The sequence below is a fragment of the Cinclus cinclus genome, chromosome 14 (assembly GCF_963662255.1).
Source record: "Cinclus cinclus chromosome 14, bCinCin1.1, whole genome shotgun sequence".
NCBI lineage: Eukaryota > Metazoa > Chordata > Aves > Passeriformes > Cinclidae > Cinclus > Cinclus cinclus.
Window position 1 is genome coordinate 16,861,509 of NC_085059.1, and position 17,638 is coordinate 16,879,146.

Here is a 17,638-nt window from a genome sequence, read left to right on the forward strand (position 1 = left end):
TCATGTTCACCCTGGGACAGACAGCTGCTGTGGACACACAGACAGTCCTCTTGGCAAGAGCTGGAAAAGAGCAGGACAAACCAAACCTCTAAGCAAGATTTTGGGGGTTTTTTGCTTTCATTGAAGACCATGCTGTGGCAAGATGGCCCTTTTATCATCACTGTTTTTATAGGATAAAAAACAGTGAGGGGAGTTATACGGGCTCTCTTTCACAGAACTGGAGCTCCTCATTAGCACAGTGGTCATGGGCACTTCCAGGAGCTCCTCTCTCAGTCCATCACTCAGTGGCTCCTCTGGTGAGCTGCTTCCTTCCACCACTTCTTCAGGGCTGCTGTCGGGGTGTTTCAGCCTGGCAGCCCAGTGGCACCTTGCAGACCAGAACTGCAGGCAGCCATAGGCCAGGAGGGCGAGGAAGCAGAGGAGCAGGAGGCTGCTCACCATCCACATGGACGTGGTGGGCTCGTGCTTGGAGCCGCCGAAAACCAAGGGGATTTTGTCCAGCGTGTGGAAGGTGGTGCAGTGGTTGCTGGAGGGGTAGGAGTTCTTGCAGGTGATGCAGAGGACGTAGATGGTGGATGGTGTGAGGCGGTGCAGCACCAGGGAGCTGAGGGGGTGCGGGACGCGCTCCTCGCGGTGGAAGTTCTGCCGCAGGTAACCGGCAAAGACGCTGTTCCAGTTGGGGCGGTACATGACGTGGTAGTAGTTCTCTGGGCAGGGGCTGCTCATGGCCCAGGACACCGTGGCACTGGTGTAAGTGATGTTGTGCACTTCGATGTTCATCGTGCCCCTGGAACCAGATGCAGGGAGAGGCTCAGTTTTCTGATTCGTGTCAAGGCTCAAAGGACACCAGCATCAGTGAAGTCTTTCCACTGACTTTTACTCTCCCTTAGACTGGGTTCAAGTCTGTCCTGGCTCACTTAGGTTGCACGCTGAAATTACAGAAGACAAATCCTGCTGTTGCCCAGACTACTGTATCACTCTTTCTTCATAACAAAAACATCCAGTTGGAGCACGGGGTATATATTTTGCTCCGGTTATGTTTTTTTAAAAAATCTCTGACTGCTTGTCTGTATCAGAAACTTTTTTAGCTTTTTGTTTCCCACAAAATAAAAAGGATACTGCAAGCGTGATTAACATAAAGTAATCATTAAACTAGCTCCAGCTTGCCTCATGAAGCTGCCAATCAACAGATATTTTGATTTTACGCCTCAATGCTATTTAGAAAGCTCCATAATGGTTAATTCACTGTTTTAAGTTGTCGCTGCATTTTCTGTACCTTCCTTGCTTAATAAAGTATAAACTCTTTCTGTTCCTGCAGCATCTCACACTGCACTAGCACAGTCTTAAATGTGAAATCTGTAGGTTGGTGACATATAAAAGCAGTACCTTTAAGGAAACACAAATATATGAATAATAAGAACGAAGATGGAAAAAAGAAACTGCCCACCTAACGAATTTAAACATTTAAACTGATTTGAGCCAGAGAATAGTAGATTATGATCCCTGATGGTGCAATGCCCAGTAGTTTTTTAATACTCTTTGAGCTGTGTGGCTGTTTAGCAGCAGCCACAAATTACTTGAACCCATCTCTCCTTTAGATCCCCAAAGTGCTCTCTGAGCCTCACTGCAGGGTTCTTCTCTCTCCCAGCCAGCAAGTGCTCAGAGCAGCACCTCTGTTCAGTTGAGCTGGTTTGTTCTTTCCTTTGTCCTTTCTCTCTAAGAATAACTAACTTTCCTTTAATTCACTCAAGAGTGAGCTCATCCTAATGACTGCTTGTCTGTTCTTACATGAGGCTACAGGTGCCCATGCTGAGCCCTCCCAGAGCCAGCACTTACCTCCAGCCAGGTCAGGTCCTCGGTGGCCCCGTGGTGGTGGCTCTGGTGACAGTGTCCTCAGGCAGTGCCTTGTCAGCACTCCCCTCCCTCCTGTCTCTGCTAGATCCCTTCCCGAGCATTCCCTCCTTTATACCAGGCTGGGCTCGTCATCTCTCACCATGGCAACCAATAGGAAAGGATGGGCAGGCATCTTCGAGTGATTTGGGAATGTTATCCCTGAAAGCTTCTGTCTGGGAGAAGTGTGCATCTTCAAGGCAGGAAAAAAACAAGCCAGGTAGGGGGTTTTTTTGGCTTGTTTTTGTTGTTTTTTTTTTTTCCTGTATCCACAGTCCATCACTGAGCCTCAGCAGGGTCTGGGGTTACAGCCACGTTGACACATGGAGTGAAATCTGGGATCCTGGCCCGTGGTACACATTGACTCAGAAACTTTAATTCTGCCATTTCTTGCACACTTAAACTGCTGATTTAAGTTAGGGCCATAAGAAGTACGTTTTAATCCCTGATGGTGCTGCAATTTCTAGTAGCCTTGTAATATTTTCTAAACTCTGTGATGGGAGTAGGAATTGGGTTTTTAAAGATTTTGACCTCTTGCTGAACTATATGGGATTAAGACCCACTCTTCTTTGAATGTCTCTGACCTACAGACAACTTGGGGATGTCCCCTGTCAGTCTGGTAAGAGGGCAGGAGGGAGAGGCACAGCCAGTGCCTGTGGTGTTCAGGGGAGCAGGTCGAGCCTGTGGCCAGGAGGGGACAGATGGGCCTGGCTGGGAGAGGCTCTGAACAAGTCAAGTGACTTACTCCTCTCTAAAGCCAGAATGTGCTCAAGAGGAACTTTCCCAGAAATGTTGATGCTGAGTTTGGAGTTACTCATTCCACTTTCTAAGATACTCTCAGCTGTTGCACTGAAATTAGGTTGGCTGGGAGCCCTGACTTGTCTTGGGCTGTGTACAAGTTCTTTTTTTGTCTCTGAGGATATTGCTCTTTCAATAGCTCTTCATTTTTTCAAGGGAATTCTGTAACAGTCAGTACCATGTATTATCTCTCGCTGTTCAATTTTAACAGATAAAATTCTCCCTGCCTTTCCTCAGGTGAGCTCAGACAGGTCTGAGTGATGGCCAACAGCAAGGTGTAAGACATGGAAATAGAACAGGCGTTTGGTTTGCTTCATTTGTTGCTAAAGCTTCTCCAGAGCATCACTGGTAACCTCCTGAGCTCCTAAAGCCATGCTGGGACCTTGCCCAGATGCTCACAATTACAGATGGCTGTCCCTGAGACCTGGGTGCAGGGTGGGCTCTGTAGGACACTGGGAGCTCTGCCCCATGCTGCAAACCCCAGCCTCCCATCCTTCAAATCTGCCCTTTTGGCCCCAAACCAAGGATGGGGCAAACTCCGCAGTGTCTGCAGCAGCTGCTGTTCCCAGGAAGTGTCAGGGCCAGGCTTTTACTTTGCTTTTCTGAGGGGTCAGAAGCAGCCACCCAGTGTGGGGGAGTGAGCTGTGCTGTGCTGTGCAGCCAGCTTGTGCCTTCAGCTGCTTTGTCTTAAAATACCCACTGGTGTCATTTTTTACATCCTACAGTCTTTACCCCCAAGCTGTGTATCTCACCCTTAAATGGAGCTATATTTTTAATTGCTGGCAGAGCATTATTATTAGACACAAGCCTGCTGTTAGTGCACTGTTGGCTCTGCAGAGAGCTCCATGAGCCCACCTCATCCTGCAGACAGGCAGGTGTGAATCATCCTGCTCATCTGCAGCCAGTGCACATCCCAAAATGTGTCTTCTCCCAGTCAGGCTAATTGCTGAGACCCCTACTCAAGGGAGAAGCTGGTGGGGAGCTGCTCTCCAGCCCCTTTATCTCATTGAGGAGTGAGGGGGTGCTACGAGGTGGGGGCTGTGCAGCAGCACCAGCTGCTGGCTGCCTGTACAGCCAAATATCAGCCCTGCTGTGGGAAAAACCTGACCAGCTGCACCATAGCTGGTACCAGTGGTGGTAGCCCATCTCAGGGGAGCAAGGCACACGCACAGACAGAAGTCTCCTAGCCATGGAATAGCAAAGAGGCCTCCAAAAATGAATGTGGATTCATAAGCCCGCTGAAATAAGGATTTTTTTTATTCCTCCAATCTGGGATGAGCCCCAGTGTGCTAAGCCTGGGGAAATAACAGGGTAAAGGAGCCTGCAGGGAGGCATGGAAGGAAGGTGCAAGGAGCCATCTCTGGGTCATTTGGATCACTCTGCAGCACTGGCTTTCTGGGGACACCTGGGGCTGGGACAGTGCCTTGCAAAAGTTAAAGCAACAAAAGCTATGGGAGTATGGCTGGGCTGGGGCCCTGGAGCGCTGACTTCCCTCTGGGATGTTCATGTTGGCCATTTGGCAAATGTTCCAGGTTGGGCATTACCTGGTGTTCAAACAAAAACACTTTTCAAAAAAACACATTGCAGTTTTTCAAATGTATCAGGGTGCATAACCAGTGGTTTTGGGTCTGTCTCTACCAGATTTTTAAGGACTCAGTTTTCTGAGGATGCACACAGAAGCCTAAGCAGGGTTCTCAATTCTCTTAAGAGCTGGTATCCAAAGAGCTTTGAAAGTAGGCTTCTGTCTGCCTAAATAATTCTTAACTCTGATACATACTCAGAGCCCTTTTCTTTTTTTTAACCTTTGATGGGAGAGAAAGTTCTTGCTTATTGTGAATGAGCTTCCAAGGTGGTCTTTCTGCACTTAATAGTGTTTCAGGGCTATTTACACCTACCAGGAACAAGAGGTGAAATTACATTTCACAGAAAATTGGGGACTTTCTGGCTGTGCCTTATTTCTGCTGCTTCAAAGAGCACTTAGGAATTAAAGCACGTAACAACCTCCTGGACCACATCTGTAGGGCTGTGACAAAATGAGGGACAATTAATTGATTAAAATTACTGACAAGTCTGTGAAAGCGTGGTCAGTACATTGGTGAAATTCTGTAGTTGAGAGCAAAAGAAAATACTTTTCCAATTTTTAACAAATGATTTTGTAAGCCATTAGCAGCTCAGATGAAGTGCTAAAAGTAAATCTTGTGGAGTGAGTCAGGAGTGGAGGATGAAGGGAGCCTCCAGCTGGGGTTATTGCAGCAGTGGTGGAGCAAAGACAGCATTTTGCCCTGTTCTGCTACTCCAACCCTTGCTCCCTTTCACCCAAACCTCCCCAGTGTTTTCATCCCCCTGCTCCCTTGGCTCCATTACTCCCTGTAGAGTGGAGTCTGCAATATCCACAGGGAAGCATTTGGGATTTAGTCTGATTTGTTTCCTTATCTTTGCTTTACCTTTAGGTAAGCATGAGCCTGGGGTCAGTCTCTTGTGCTGAAAGGGGCACTACATGTCAGGATCTGCTCCGGGATGGTTTTTTTGCTGTTCACTGAGGCTGCAGTGGAGATGTCATGGGGAGAGAGTGCAGCCCCTCTGCTGGGCTGAGCTGTGATGCCAACACTTCCATTGCAGAGCCCTCTCTGAGCATCTGGTGTCTCAGCTAAACCTGATTCTCAGTACTTTTTCTCTACAGAACACACAAGTGAATTAATTCCCCCTACTTCTCTTTGCCTCACACCAAATGGATCCTGTAAATGTTCCAATGATGAAATGTAGCAGCAATTTCCATTTTTCCAAGATGACACTGATAGAGTACATTCCTGGAAATCACTTTCTGTTCTCTGCTACTAAGAATTTTTGTGGGTAATGTACTGGGCACCATTCTCCCTAGACCAGTGTCAAATTCTTACCTTGTCACAGATTCATGGGAGGTCTGTTAAGTAGAGGCTGATAGAAAGCTTTGCAGGATGCAAAAAGGATCTTTTCTGTGTCTTTTCCATCTGCTCTTAAACTCAGCTGCTTCAGTTCCTGCTTTTCTTAATAAACCTCATTTAAAGCAAGTGCTTATAGGGGAAAAAAATCTGTTTGCTTAAATGTATATACAACTTTTCATTTTTGCAGAGAACCATTTGATTTTGAAGAGGCAAAGGGCCACTGAACTGAAATATTTGGTTGGGAGTGTATGGGAGAGTAAATTACCTTGGAAATGAAAGTGGTGTTGCTACATAGCAGGATAATAAAACCTTGTGACATGGCAGTGTTGAGGTTAGAGTATATCTGAGCACAAAGGAAGAAAAGCAATCTCTTCTCCTACAAGAAGCAGAGGCGGGAATGGCTATTGGTATCATTATTTCTCCTCCTTCTCCTCCTTAAAAATGATTTGTAGTGATGGAACATAATACTGTGATAAGAGAATTACAGGTGTGGTCGATGGCCCTGTCTGACTGTCACTGTGCTTCCACTCTCCCAGCCCCTCAACATTGCCTACAGCCACATCTACAGCTCCTACCGCAACTTCGTGGGGCCACCTCACTTCAAAACCATCTGTCGGCTCCTGGGCTACCAAGGCATTGCTGTGGTCATGGAAGAGCTGCTGAAGATCGTCAAGAGCCTGGTAATTCTGAGCCTGGCCCTGGTGATGGAGAAAACCCAAAGCCTGGATAGGTACAGGCAGTCAGGATGGGCTTTGGGATCAGGGTGTTCGCATCGGGCACCTCCATGGCTCTTGATCCACGCTGGAGCTCTTGGAGCCGTGGGCTGGTTTTCACTGGTGAGGAATCCCAGTCATTCCTGTGGGATGATGGAGTGATTCCAGCAGGATCAGATAGCGTTCAGCACAAAGATTTTATGGTTGACTAAATGGAATTTAGTGCATTATCTCATATAATGCATCCACAGGGTGCAGGTGTCTAACTCCAAATGACAGCAAGGGCTTTAAACTAAGCAGTGTGCTCTGCTCTAATCCATGTGTGTCCAAAACATCAGATCTGCAGAAACTTGCTCTACATGAATGTAAATTCTTTATTAAACTCTTGAGTATCCAGTGATCATTCCTCAGGTGGAAGGAGCATTTCCTGTGCTAGGGAGTTGAGTTCTTTGGCAGCTCTGGTGAAATGCTTTTTGGGGTAGAAGCACAAGCCAGCTGCATCTAAAACTGAGCATTGTTTTGGATTTCAGCTTCAAACAATGCAAACACAGCAAGCTGTATTTTGAAGTCGGAAATCCATGCAGCTGGGATTTATTCTTTGAGAGGAAGCTGTAAAAGCACTCTGACTCCATACACTTGGGCTGAATTTCATACTTGAGTGAGAATCCAAATTAAGCAAGTTCTTCTCAGGCTCCAGCTGAAGTTTCATCCTGTGCTGTCAGATGTGGACCCATCCACAACCAGCCTCTTTCAAACCCAGTGCCAGGAGACCTGGCATTCCAGTTTAACCTCCCTTTGTCTCCAACAGCTCCAAGGCACCATCCTGCAGTATGTGAAGACTCTGATTGAAGTAATGCCCAAGATCTGCCGCTTGCCAAGACATGAATATGGCTCTCCAGGTGGGTGCTGCTGATGGATCCTTGAGCAGGAGCTCAGCCACGTGTTGCTGCACATTTACTCACACTCATGGTTAATCCAGGCTGGGCACCTCTCCTGCCAGTGCCACTTTCAGCCAGGTTTGCTGGGATACTTTCAACTGCTCTGCTTTTGACATTGGAACATGTATAGGAAACCTTTCCAGGAAATCTCCTGCTGGAAACCTCCTTTTGAACACATAGATGGCTGATAAGGGGATGTCTTCTGGTAGCCTCTCGTATGTTTTCAGGATTCTGTAAGCTTTTGTGAGTTTACTGGTATTTTTTAAATGCTCTACTTAGCTGGTGAAGAGATTTTTTGCAGCATGGCTGCAGTCAGAAACTGTGGCTGCTGTACATGAGCCAGCACCAAGTCATCCATCAAAGTCTGGAACTCATTCCTCCTCTGATGAAGAAATCCAGGGAGTTTATATGACTTACTCCCTATTTCCCAAGGCTTACTGAAAGCAGGATAAGACACTGCATGTTAATTCTTCCCAATGCCAGTCTGCGTGTATCCATTTAGCAGCTGAAATTCGTGATTAAGGAAATACCAGACACTGATCATCTTTTTATCCAAATTACTGGGAAGTGATTATAATCTCTTTCTGACTGTCCTTCCTTCTCTTTTAAGGAATCCTGGAGTTTTTCCACCATCAGCTGAAGGACATCATTGAGTATGCAGAGCTGAAGACAGACGTGTTCCAGAGCCTCAGAGAAGTGGGCAATGCCATTCTCTTCTGCCTCCTTATCGAGCAGGCTTTGGTAAGGCAAAACCCCCACACCAACACAGTACCCGAAATTTCCAGCTCAAGAGTAGAAGTGCAAGTGGGTTCTCCAGCAGAAGAGTTTGGGAAATGTTACCTTCCAGCTTCTCCTGTGGTCAGGGTCCCTCTGGGGCTGTGTTACTGGAGTCTTTGGGCATGTCCATGGGGATGGTGTGCCTTGGCACTGGTCAGGCCTCTGGGATGGCTGAATCTGAATACTGGAAGATCCAGATTTCATTCTTGGACCCAAAGATGCCCCTTGTTTGTCCTGCTTAGAAACAAAACGAACTGGAGTTAATTTCTAGATTGTAAGCTCTCTGGGGCAGGGATCAATACTTTTTTATATACTTATTTGTACAGTGAGAGGCAGATTTGATCCCTCTGCTCTTTTGGGGTGCCAGTGCAATGGAAACAACCTGATTGATTGTAGTGGTGAAATGGATAAAGCAATCCAACAGGAAGGAAATCTGCTGATGATACATGTCCTGTGATATCTTCACTGAAAATTTGGCTGGAGTAACAACTTGGTATTGTCCCCTGCACAGGAGTTTTATGTGCACAAGTCTCTCAGCTCATGTGATGCCCTTACTAAAAAAGGCTGTGGCTGAGTGCCACTCATCTTTTTGCTTCTAATTTTTCACTTAACAAATTTACCCAGCAATTAATTTATCTCATAATTTGGCCCAGAGCCAACTGAGGAGTGCTAAACCACACAATTGTACATTAAATGTGCATACTGTGTCATAATGGTTTGGGCAGGGCTGTTTCAGTTTTTCCAGAAATATTTCAAAATTACTCCCTTAGCAAAGACAGGACTTCCAAGCAAAACCAGAAGTTTTGTTCAGGGCAAAGCCATAAGAAAGTTCAAAGATTCCAAGTTTTATCTGATCATAGAGCACAGAGAAAACTAGAAGGCTCTGCATGTCGTCAAAATGGATATTTCTGCCTTTGCCTTTGCATTTTAACTCCAGATCTAGAGGTTTTAAAGTATTGGTACAATGTATCAAACATTCAGTGAGCAGTTACTGGATAAGATGACGAAAACAAGAGGTGTGTATCACCTAGCAGCTTGGCTTTTATAGAATTTTATGGAATGACCAGAGTTGCCAGCTATATTCTGGCAGTTTCTGTTCCTTTCGTGGCTTTGTCAGTGCTTTCTGCTGTTCTCAGTGTTGGGTTTTCTGCTGGATGCACTGCATTTGCCTTTCCTGTGACATCTTTAAAGGGACACTCAAGGGACATGGTGGTTTCTTTAGAAATCCTTCATTTCAATGCAGAAATGTTCCTTCAGCCCCAGGAACTGTACATCAGCAGTGTACTGGCATTTTAGAATAGCAGAAAATACAGATGGTGGGAATCTGGGGATCCTTTAAGGAAGGCTGCCCATCAAAGTTCACATCTGCCTACTTTCTATGCCAGACAAAGCGTCTCCTTGGATCCTCTGTTTTTCCTCACAGTAATAGGCTCGGAATACAAAGCCATTTTGCATGCAGTGGGCACTGGTTCCCACTTGCTGGAGGATGTCAGATGCACAGAGCCATCACAGAACAAGATTTTTCCCTCTAATGGAGCTCTTGTGCAGCAGGAGGAATTGCTTTTATACTGCGATTACCTTCAGAGCTGTCTAACTGATCTAAGGCTGGTGGTATTTGCTGACAAAAAATGGCTCTGATGCAGATGTCCAGTCTGCTGCATTTTACCCCCTTTTTATTGTTTAAGTTTGAGGAATGAGGGGTTGCTTGGGATGAAATTTCTAAGCAGAATTTGTGCTCTTGGTTAATGGGCCTTGGGGAAGAGGTCTGTTAATGACATGAACTAATTTTGGGACAGATATGAGGTGAATGCAGGCTGAAAATGGCTGAAAATGCTCAGTTTATTAGAGGAAAACAACAGTGGAAGAACATTCACCTAGCAATGAACAGTGTTTTGCAAACAAAATGACCAAGGTGACAGGCCCACTCCGTTAGCATCAGCACCTCTGTGCCCATGGAGGGGCCCCAGACTGTTCCTGTCCCTCCAGCACTGTGTCACAAACTGCACTCCCACAAACTTGCTCTCATCCCAGCATCCATGCGCCAGTGCAGCCTCCTGCAGCTCCATGCTCCACTGTCCTGCTGGCTGGAAGGGTGGTGTCCACCCCTGCATCCCAGACAGGCCCAGCCCAGTCATTCCATCCAGCCCCGGGTACCTCCTGCTGCGCTGTCATGATCTGCTTCCCAGTGTGTCTACATCTCTCCAGTGAGCTCAGAACTGAAAGCATGTCCTAGGAGGAGCTCTTGTAGGGGCAGGCTGATGCCTTGTCGTGACACGGTGCCTCTGTGTTGAACAGCTTTGGTTTCCTCGCTGCTGTTGCCCATTGCAGACTCGTGTACAATGTACTGTTGGCCATCGCTCCTCAGTCTCCACCTGCCTATTTCTAGGTTTCTCCTCCTTGTGCATCTGTGTCTGGGATTATTTTTTTCTCAAGTGCATTGGCATGCATCCCCTCAGGTGGCATCTCATGGTGTTATTCCTCTCTGGACTTCTGTTTTATTCTTCCTGGTGCCTGCACCACGGGGATTCTGATAGCCCTGGCTGAGAACACCACACCAACAGCCAAATAATTTCAGATCAGTTATGATGTACCTATTTGCAGAAGAGCCTCATGTCAGTATGTTTTTCATGTACACTTCCTAAAACAACTAAGCCAAAGGATAATTTCTACCTGGGTACTCTCTTAAAGAACAGGTTGCAGGAATTAATTCAGGGTAAGATGAAATGCAAACTTCTATATTCTTTATCCCCTCTTACTTTCAGAGCTAGTAAGTAGGACAGAAAATCAGTATTAAGGTCTGGCCTTGTACAGGCAGGAAGTAACTTATTTGAGTTAGGGAAATTTTTCCTGACTGAAGCTTAAGCGTTACTTCCAGTTTTAGATCATTTAGGTTCAAGCCACTAGAGTTACTAGTGAGCTGGGTTGGATCTGAATAGGTGCTGTAGGTGTGATCTGTTGTAGTGTTGCCCAGGCCCCTGAGCCATTCACTCTCCCCCATAGGTATTTTTTAACTTACTTTATCTTTCTTTCTTCCTGCCTCAGTCCCAGGAAGAAGTTTGTGATTTGCTGCATGCTGCTCCCTTCCAAAATATTTTGCCCAGGGTCTACATCAAAGGTAAGAAGCTGAGAGGGAAGCAGTGGGCAGACTCAGAGGTCTCTGCCCAGAGGCTGTTTTCTCTCCCATCTCTGCTGAGGATTAGCTCTGACCCTGCTTCCCCCTCCAGAGAGATCAGTGGATACAGCCAAACATCAGGTGCAACAAAAGCCAGGGGTGCATTTCCTGTAGCATAGTTACAACCTGAAACCTCAGTCAGTTTGGGGGTTCCCTTAAGGTTTGGAAGCCATTTCACAGCCTCTCTGGAGAATGACAGCATGAAATGTCCATCTCAACAGGAGTGCTCGGTAACAGGGACACGCTTTGGACATGTGTGATAAAGCTGCTGCTGAGACTGCACTCGCCCATCCCTCCCTTCTCTGCATCACTGGTCCCTCATTGCTGTGGTTTGGCTCCCTGATCCCACAGTCTCCTCGGATGGTTGCTGGGGGGCAGCTCTGAGCAAACTCTGCGGAAAGTTGCGGGTCTCCACTTCCTCCTCTCATTTCACTGTTTGCTGCTCGCTTGACAGAAGGAGAACGCTTGGAGGTGCGCATGAAGCGTCTCGAAGCCAAGTATGCCCCACTTCACCTGGTTCCCCTAATAGAGAGGCTGGGCACTCCGCAGGTAAGGATTGCATTGGAAGGGATGGCTGTTGGAAACTCGTAGCAGTCCCCACATGACCTGCTTGGCCTTGGGAAAAGTGATCCTTTGTTGTTTTTTTTTTTGATTGATTGGTTGATTGATTTTTCACCCAAAACGTCAATTGGACGAATCCTTGCCTGAGCAAACACTCTTAAGGGAAATTTGTGAGTTGGTCCAGAGATGTGTTGCTGCCTCCAGTCAGGAGGGCTGTAAGGCAAGTGTGCTAGAAGCCAGTTGTGAATCAGAACAACTCCAAAATCCTCTTCTTCTCCACTTTAAAAAGATAGAGAATTGCTGGAGTGGTTTGAGGAGAATCTTTGCAGGGTTGTCATAATCAATTGCCATCACTTTTGGGGACCCCATTTTAGGACTGCAGTGTGGTCCATTTAAGCTCATCCCTGTCAAGGAGTACATCTGAGAATGGTTTCCCCCCCAGCACATGCTTAGAGCTTCAGCACATGCTTGAAATTATGGCTCCATTTAAGTATCTTCTTGACGTGGGTCTCAGCTTGGGAAAAGATCTCTTGTGCAGAAACTCAGTACTGTTTAAAATATCTCCATAAACTGATCAGTGTAATGGGCAAAAATTGAGCTCCGTTGATAGTAATAATCAAACTTCAAGTGCCCATTTACTTGGGTTTGATGGGATAAGAATCTTCCAAAGTATCAAATGAATCAACACCCTTTTCCTGTAATGTACTGATGAGGGAATGGAACAAACACTCAGCTGGTGTAGGAGGTGACAGATCTATGGCAGGCAGAAAGTGGTTGATATTTGTTCCTGTATTTTTTTGTCATGGATCAAGGACATTTTGAACTTTGCATCGTTGGCAATCATCTGAAACAGAGAAATTGGCTGGATAACTGAGGACTTTGTCTTACTTTGTAGACACTTCCTTTTAAAGGAGATGCTCAAGAAAAAGAATTCACCTCTGTGTTTTTGTGTCTTTGTGTTGGTCTTTCTATCTCTCCTTCTTTCCATGCAAAATCATCATTGAATTCTGCTATTAGAGTCCACTCGTTGCTTATCTCTGCTGTAGTTATAATGAAAACAAAAGATATTTCATGCCCCACTAAAAAGTTATTTTTCTGTAAACTGTTCCCATATTCATCACACAGGTACAGTTGGGTACCAGATTTTATTTGTTTTTTTAGCTCAAATGTAAATGAACACAAGAATTGCTTTCTATAGGTGCCTCCATAGCTTCTAAGCTTGCTCCTTTTATGCAGTTTTGGACATGCATTTTGGAAATGCAGTTTTGGACACAGACCATACAGGATTTTTTCCTGCAGAATGTGTAAATGCCTTGTAGCAATTGTCCAGAATCTAAGCTGAAGTTGTCTGCCCAATGCCTCTCCCAAAAGGTGGCCCCATGCATAAAATAGTGGGGATCTATTGGTTTTTTCAGGTTTTGGGTAGGGTTCTGGCAAGTTCACCAGTAAACAGGCTGTAAAAGAGGTTCAGAAATTGGAAGATCAAAACTGGATTTGTGCAATGGCAGGAGAACTGCCAGTGATTGTTGTAAATAATTACTTTGCATTGGAAATCCAGAAGCAGCTGTTTGATGGACCATTTATGAAGAACCAGGGGGGTCAAAATGGTTCATTAAAGGAATCCTCTCCCTTTTAATGCTGACCATAAAGGTATTTAGTAAGGGGTTTTCAAAACTGCTTGGTCAGGCTGGTTTCTTCCCTGGAAATACTCGGAGCCTTTGCTTCCGAAGACAGAAGGAATAATTTGAGTCAGTACAGTGGCATCCTGTGACAGTTGACCTTGAGAGCATCCTTCCTCTCCTGATCTTAGGAATCAGTGGGAGCCCAGACTGTGAGGCAGCTCTGAACACAGGACCAACAGCTCCCCAGCTGCTTTGCCTATGTTAAGATACCTACTCTAGGATGGTAGTCCTCTATCAAAGACTGGTCTTATTGTGATGAATTTTAGAACCAAATTCTGTCTGTGAATGTGCATAACTGAGTGGCACTACCTACACTGGAAGCCAGATGCATCCCTTTCTAAATTAAGATTTCTTCAGAAATCGTGTACTAAGATCACTGGAGAAGTTTGTTCTCAGAAGTATCCCTTTTATCACTATGTTTTAGCTAAACAGTAATGCTAACACCTAATTCATATTTGAAATGGCTCTGTTTCTACTGTGCCCTCATCTTGCCACGATAGACCTGTGTGTGATCTGTGCCCATAAGAGCATGGAGCAGGCAAGGAGAGGGACAGTGTACAGCCTCTAGCTAAAAAAAAATGGATGAAATAAACCTTTACTTGCCCAGCAAGCACATGCAGGTGTGTGCCATAGAACCAATGATACCATTCCTGCTTTTAACAGATCGAGGGATCCCAGACCATATGTGGCCTCTGCACTTGATAACAGCTTTCCCTTGATATTTGCTATTAGTTGAACACTCATTGAGCTGAGCTCCCCAGAACTTCCTTGCAATTGTGGCACAAGCAAGAATTGAAACACTTTTAGTTTCAAGAGCAACCAAACTTAAAATGCTTGAGGTTACTGCCAGCATAAATTGGTTATCAGGAATGGGGATGTGCAGGCACATCCATGCATTTTTCAGAGTGGAATGAACACCCAAGTAAATCAAGCATAATTCATGTTCTTAATGTCTGGCCAGGACATGTGCCTGCCCTTTGTCCTAGCTGCTGCCAATCCCCATTGTGATTTATTGAGATAACATTTTTACAGGCATTGCAGGGTAATTGAGCAAATGCTTTAAAACTGCTTAAAACTCCAGGAGGTGGTCTGGGATAGGGTCTCAGTCAATGTCACACTTGCTCTCCGTGCCTGTTCCTGAGTGGTGGGAGAGGTGAAAGGCTCTGCCTGTGCAGCCACTCCCCAATGAGGTGAGCATGACAGAGCCAGAGCCTCCCACAGCCGCAGGCACGGCTCTGACAGCACTCAGCTCCCATGCCATGAGTTATTCTTGGCAGCACTGCAAAGAGAAGTCAGTCCTGCCACTGGAACAGCAGGAAATGGGACAGCTGAGAGGATACCAGGGCAGTGAGAGACCCCCACGCCTGCACCACTCAGTGAGCTTGGGGAAAGGCTCTGCTTGCTTGTTTTATATCTTTTTTTTTTAACCTCTTGCAGAGCAGTGAGGCTGAAATGAAGTTAATTCTCTTTTAGTTTTCCTGTAGTGTAAAAGCCAAAATAACTTCATCCAGTGGAGCTATTCCAGATTTGTATATCTAAATGTAAGCAGGGATGTCACAGAAATTACCCACACCTGCAAAGCTTCCACATCTGGGGAAAAATTATTTGGCTTTCTTATAAACCACAGCTTTTTTCAATATCAAGTTTGCAGTGGCTTCTCATCTTCCTCAAAGCTTTTTAACCTCAACTACAAAAGAAATCAAGAAAGCTGTAGGCTCTCTGCATTTTGAAGGGATGATGGTGATGCCCTGGGAAGCAAGGTGTCCCTGTTCTTTCCTGTTTTATCTTCATAATCTGCAGAAATCATGAGACTAATCCCATGAAATGAAAATCATGAAACGAAACGCTGAGTAGCACACTAACGGGGCAGAACAGCATGCTAGCAGAATTAAGGATCAGTATTTCTGGACAGAGCTTTGCCTTCAGCTCTGGTGTTCTGATGTACATAGTTATTCCAAAAGATACTGAGGCCAGTAAAATAGAGCAGAGCACAACATTAAGCCTGCTGTTGGAGGTATGAGTATCCTCTGGTGGGAAGTGCCATGGGAGCAGCCATCAGAGGTAAGGTTGGACCGCTGGCGAGCGACCGGGCAGCGTTAAATGCGGTGGGTGTGGGTCTCGTCCTCACTTGTGTCCCTCTGGCTGTCCCTGTCCTCAGCAAATAGCCATCGCCCGGGAGGGGGACCTGCTGACCAAGGAGCGGCTGTGCTGCGGGCTCTCCATGTTCGAGGTGATCCTGACGCGCATCCGGAGCTACCTGCAGGACCCCATCTGGCGTGGGCCGCCCCCCACCAACGGCGTCATGCACGTGGACGAGTGCGTGGAGTTCCACCGGCTCTGGAGCGCCATGCAGTTCGTGTACTGCATCCCCGTGGGCACCAACGAGTTCACAGCAGAGTGAGTGTCCCCAGCCAGCCCTGTCGCTGCTGTCACAGCGCCGGCCAGCGTGCCCTCAGCACAGTGGAGCCTCTGTGGAGCTAGAAGGGGAGTGTGGGTCCTTGGTGAAAGGACTTTGTTGTGCTCAGCTTTGTGTTGCAACAGCTGGAAGAAAGAGCAGGGTAAAGGGACGTGCCCAAGGTGACGGGCAGGAGATGGGTAGATGGACCAACAACCCGACACTAGGTCCTCACCCATCTTACCCCGTGGTTCACCCTATCCGGCCTGGCCTGATGTAATTCTGTATTGTCTCCTGAGTTCGTTTTCTCTAGGTGTATACTCACTTTCTAGGAGCAGGACTGAACCCGATCTCCCTTGGAATTCACCAAAGAAAGTTCCTGATGCCATGATACTTCTCTTGCCTAACTCTATCCTGTCATCTCTCCCCACCCATCACCCTGTTCCTCCCTCCCTCCAGGCAGTGCTTTGGAGATGGTCTGAACTGGGCAGGTTGCTCTATCATTGTTCTCCTTGGACAGCAACGACGCTTTGACCTCTTTGACTTCTGCTACCACTTGCTGAAGGTGCAGAGGCAGGATGGAAAGGATGAAATCATAAAAAACGTGGTAAGTTGAAGGGTGAGGTCCCAAAGGACCCAAGCCAGAACACCTCTTTCTTTTTTTTATCCTGCTTTGTCCAAACTCATCAATTACAACAAAGCCTGGTGTTAATCTTACTCCTACTGGATGCCCGTGCTGTAAGGTTTCCATCTGCAGTCTCAGCAGAGAGGCCAAGGTTTTAATTGGCTTGAAAAATCAAATCTTTTTTCTCCCAAAGCTTTTCCCTTCATCCTGGGGTTGGGAAGCTGGACTTGAGGAGCTAGTATGTCCATCAACCATCCTGTGATCTCAGTGGCTTTATCAATAAGCAGTTGGGAGCCTGGACTTTGGAATGGTTAACTTAGGACCACTCACTGATCCTGTTAATGCTCTGTCTTGAGTCATCAAACCCAATAATGAATCGAGTCACCAGTCCCTGCGAGGTGCTAAGTGGAACAGGAACATGTGTTAGAGCTATTTTGCCTTAGCAGAGCTTTCCAGCAGCAGGACACTGGTTCTGCTGCCTCCTAGCTGGTCAGATGACATAAGACCCTTCATGTACTGTTTCTCTCCCTCACCATCCCTCCAGCCCTTGAAGAAGATGGCCGACAGGATCAGGAAGTACCAGATCCTGAACAACGAGATCTTTGCCATCCTGAACAAGTACATGAAGTCGGTGGAAACAGACAGTTCCACGGTGGAGCACGTGCGCTGCTTCCAGCCCCCCATCCACCAGTCGCTGGCCACCACCTGCTAGTGTGGACACAGAGCCTGCACGGGTTGGGAAGGGAGCAGGGACTGAACCCAAACCAGCTGGGAGGGGTAAACTTGATGGTGTGAGGCCTGACAGGGGAGTGAGGCTGGGTCTGCCTCTCCACACGAGGACACGTCTTCCCCTCAGCCCTGTTTGAGTGCATGTTCCTCTGTACCATCCCTGTGATCGGTTTTACTCGTAGCTTTCAGACTTGAGGGGGGGTGGGGGTGGGAGGGCAAAATGTGCTTTTCTTCCATGAAGTGGTCCAGTTTTCCCTGTGATTCACCCAGTCCACACATCGCTCTGAAGCCATAGTGCAGCCTCGGGTGGGAGATTTCCACGCTCCCATGGCACCGGGAACCCGCTCCCACCGGGACAAATCAACACCCCCGTGACACGTGCCACCAGCCACGGAGCAGGAGGGGCTGAAGATAAGTCCCTGCTCCACTCTTTGACG

At 46.8% G+C, this 17,638-nt stretch overlaps 2 protein-coding genes across 6 annotated transcripts in view; one reads left to right on the top strand and one right to left on the bottom strand.

Annotated features, from left to right (window-relative positions):
* CYFIP2 (cytoplasmic FMR1 interacting protein 2) overlaps positions 1-17,184 on the top strand; it is a 40,131-nt gene extending 22,947 nt beyond the window's left edge. For all 5 annotated transcript variants that reach the window (XM_062501881.1, XM_062501882.1, XM_062501886.1 and 2 more), the window contains 8 exons: positions 6,146-6,289; positions 7,131-7,221; positions 7,871-8,001; positions 11,080-11,152; positions 11,664-11,758; positions 15,611-15,849; positions 16,307-16,454; positions 17,017-17,184. In XM_062501881.1, coding sequence (XP_062357865.1) covers positions 6,146-6,289; positions 7,131-7,221; positions 7,871-8,001; positions 11,080-11,152; positions 11,664-11,758; positions 15,611-15,849; positions 16,307-16,454; positions 17,017-17,184 — 1,089 coding nt within the window. The remainder of the gene's footprint in view (positions 1-6,145; positions 6,290-7,130; positions 7,222-7,870; positions 8,002-11,079; positions 11,153-11,663; positions 11,759-15,610; positions 15,850-16,306; positions 16,455-17,016) is intronic.
* FNDC9 (fibronectin type III domain containing 9) lies at positions 118-780 on the bottom strand. Its single transcript, XM_062501845.1, has one exon. It carries the CDS (start codon positions 778-780, stop codon positions 118-120), a length of 663 nt encoding a protein of 220 aa, XP_062357829.1.
* Positions 17,185-17,638: the final 454 nt, after the last annotated feature.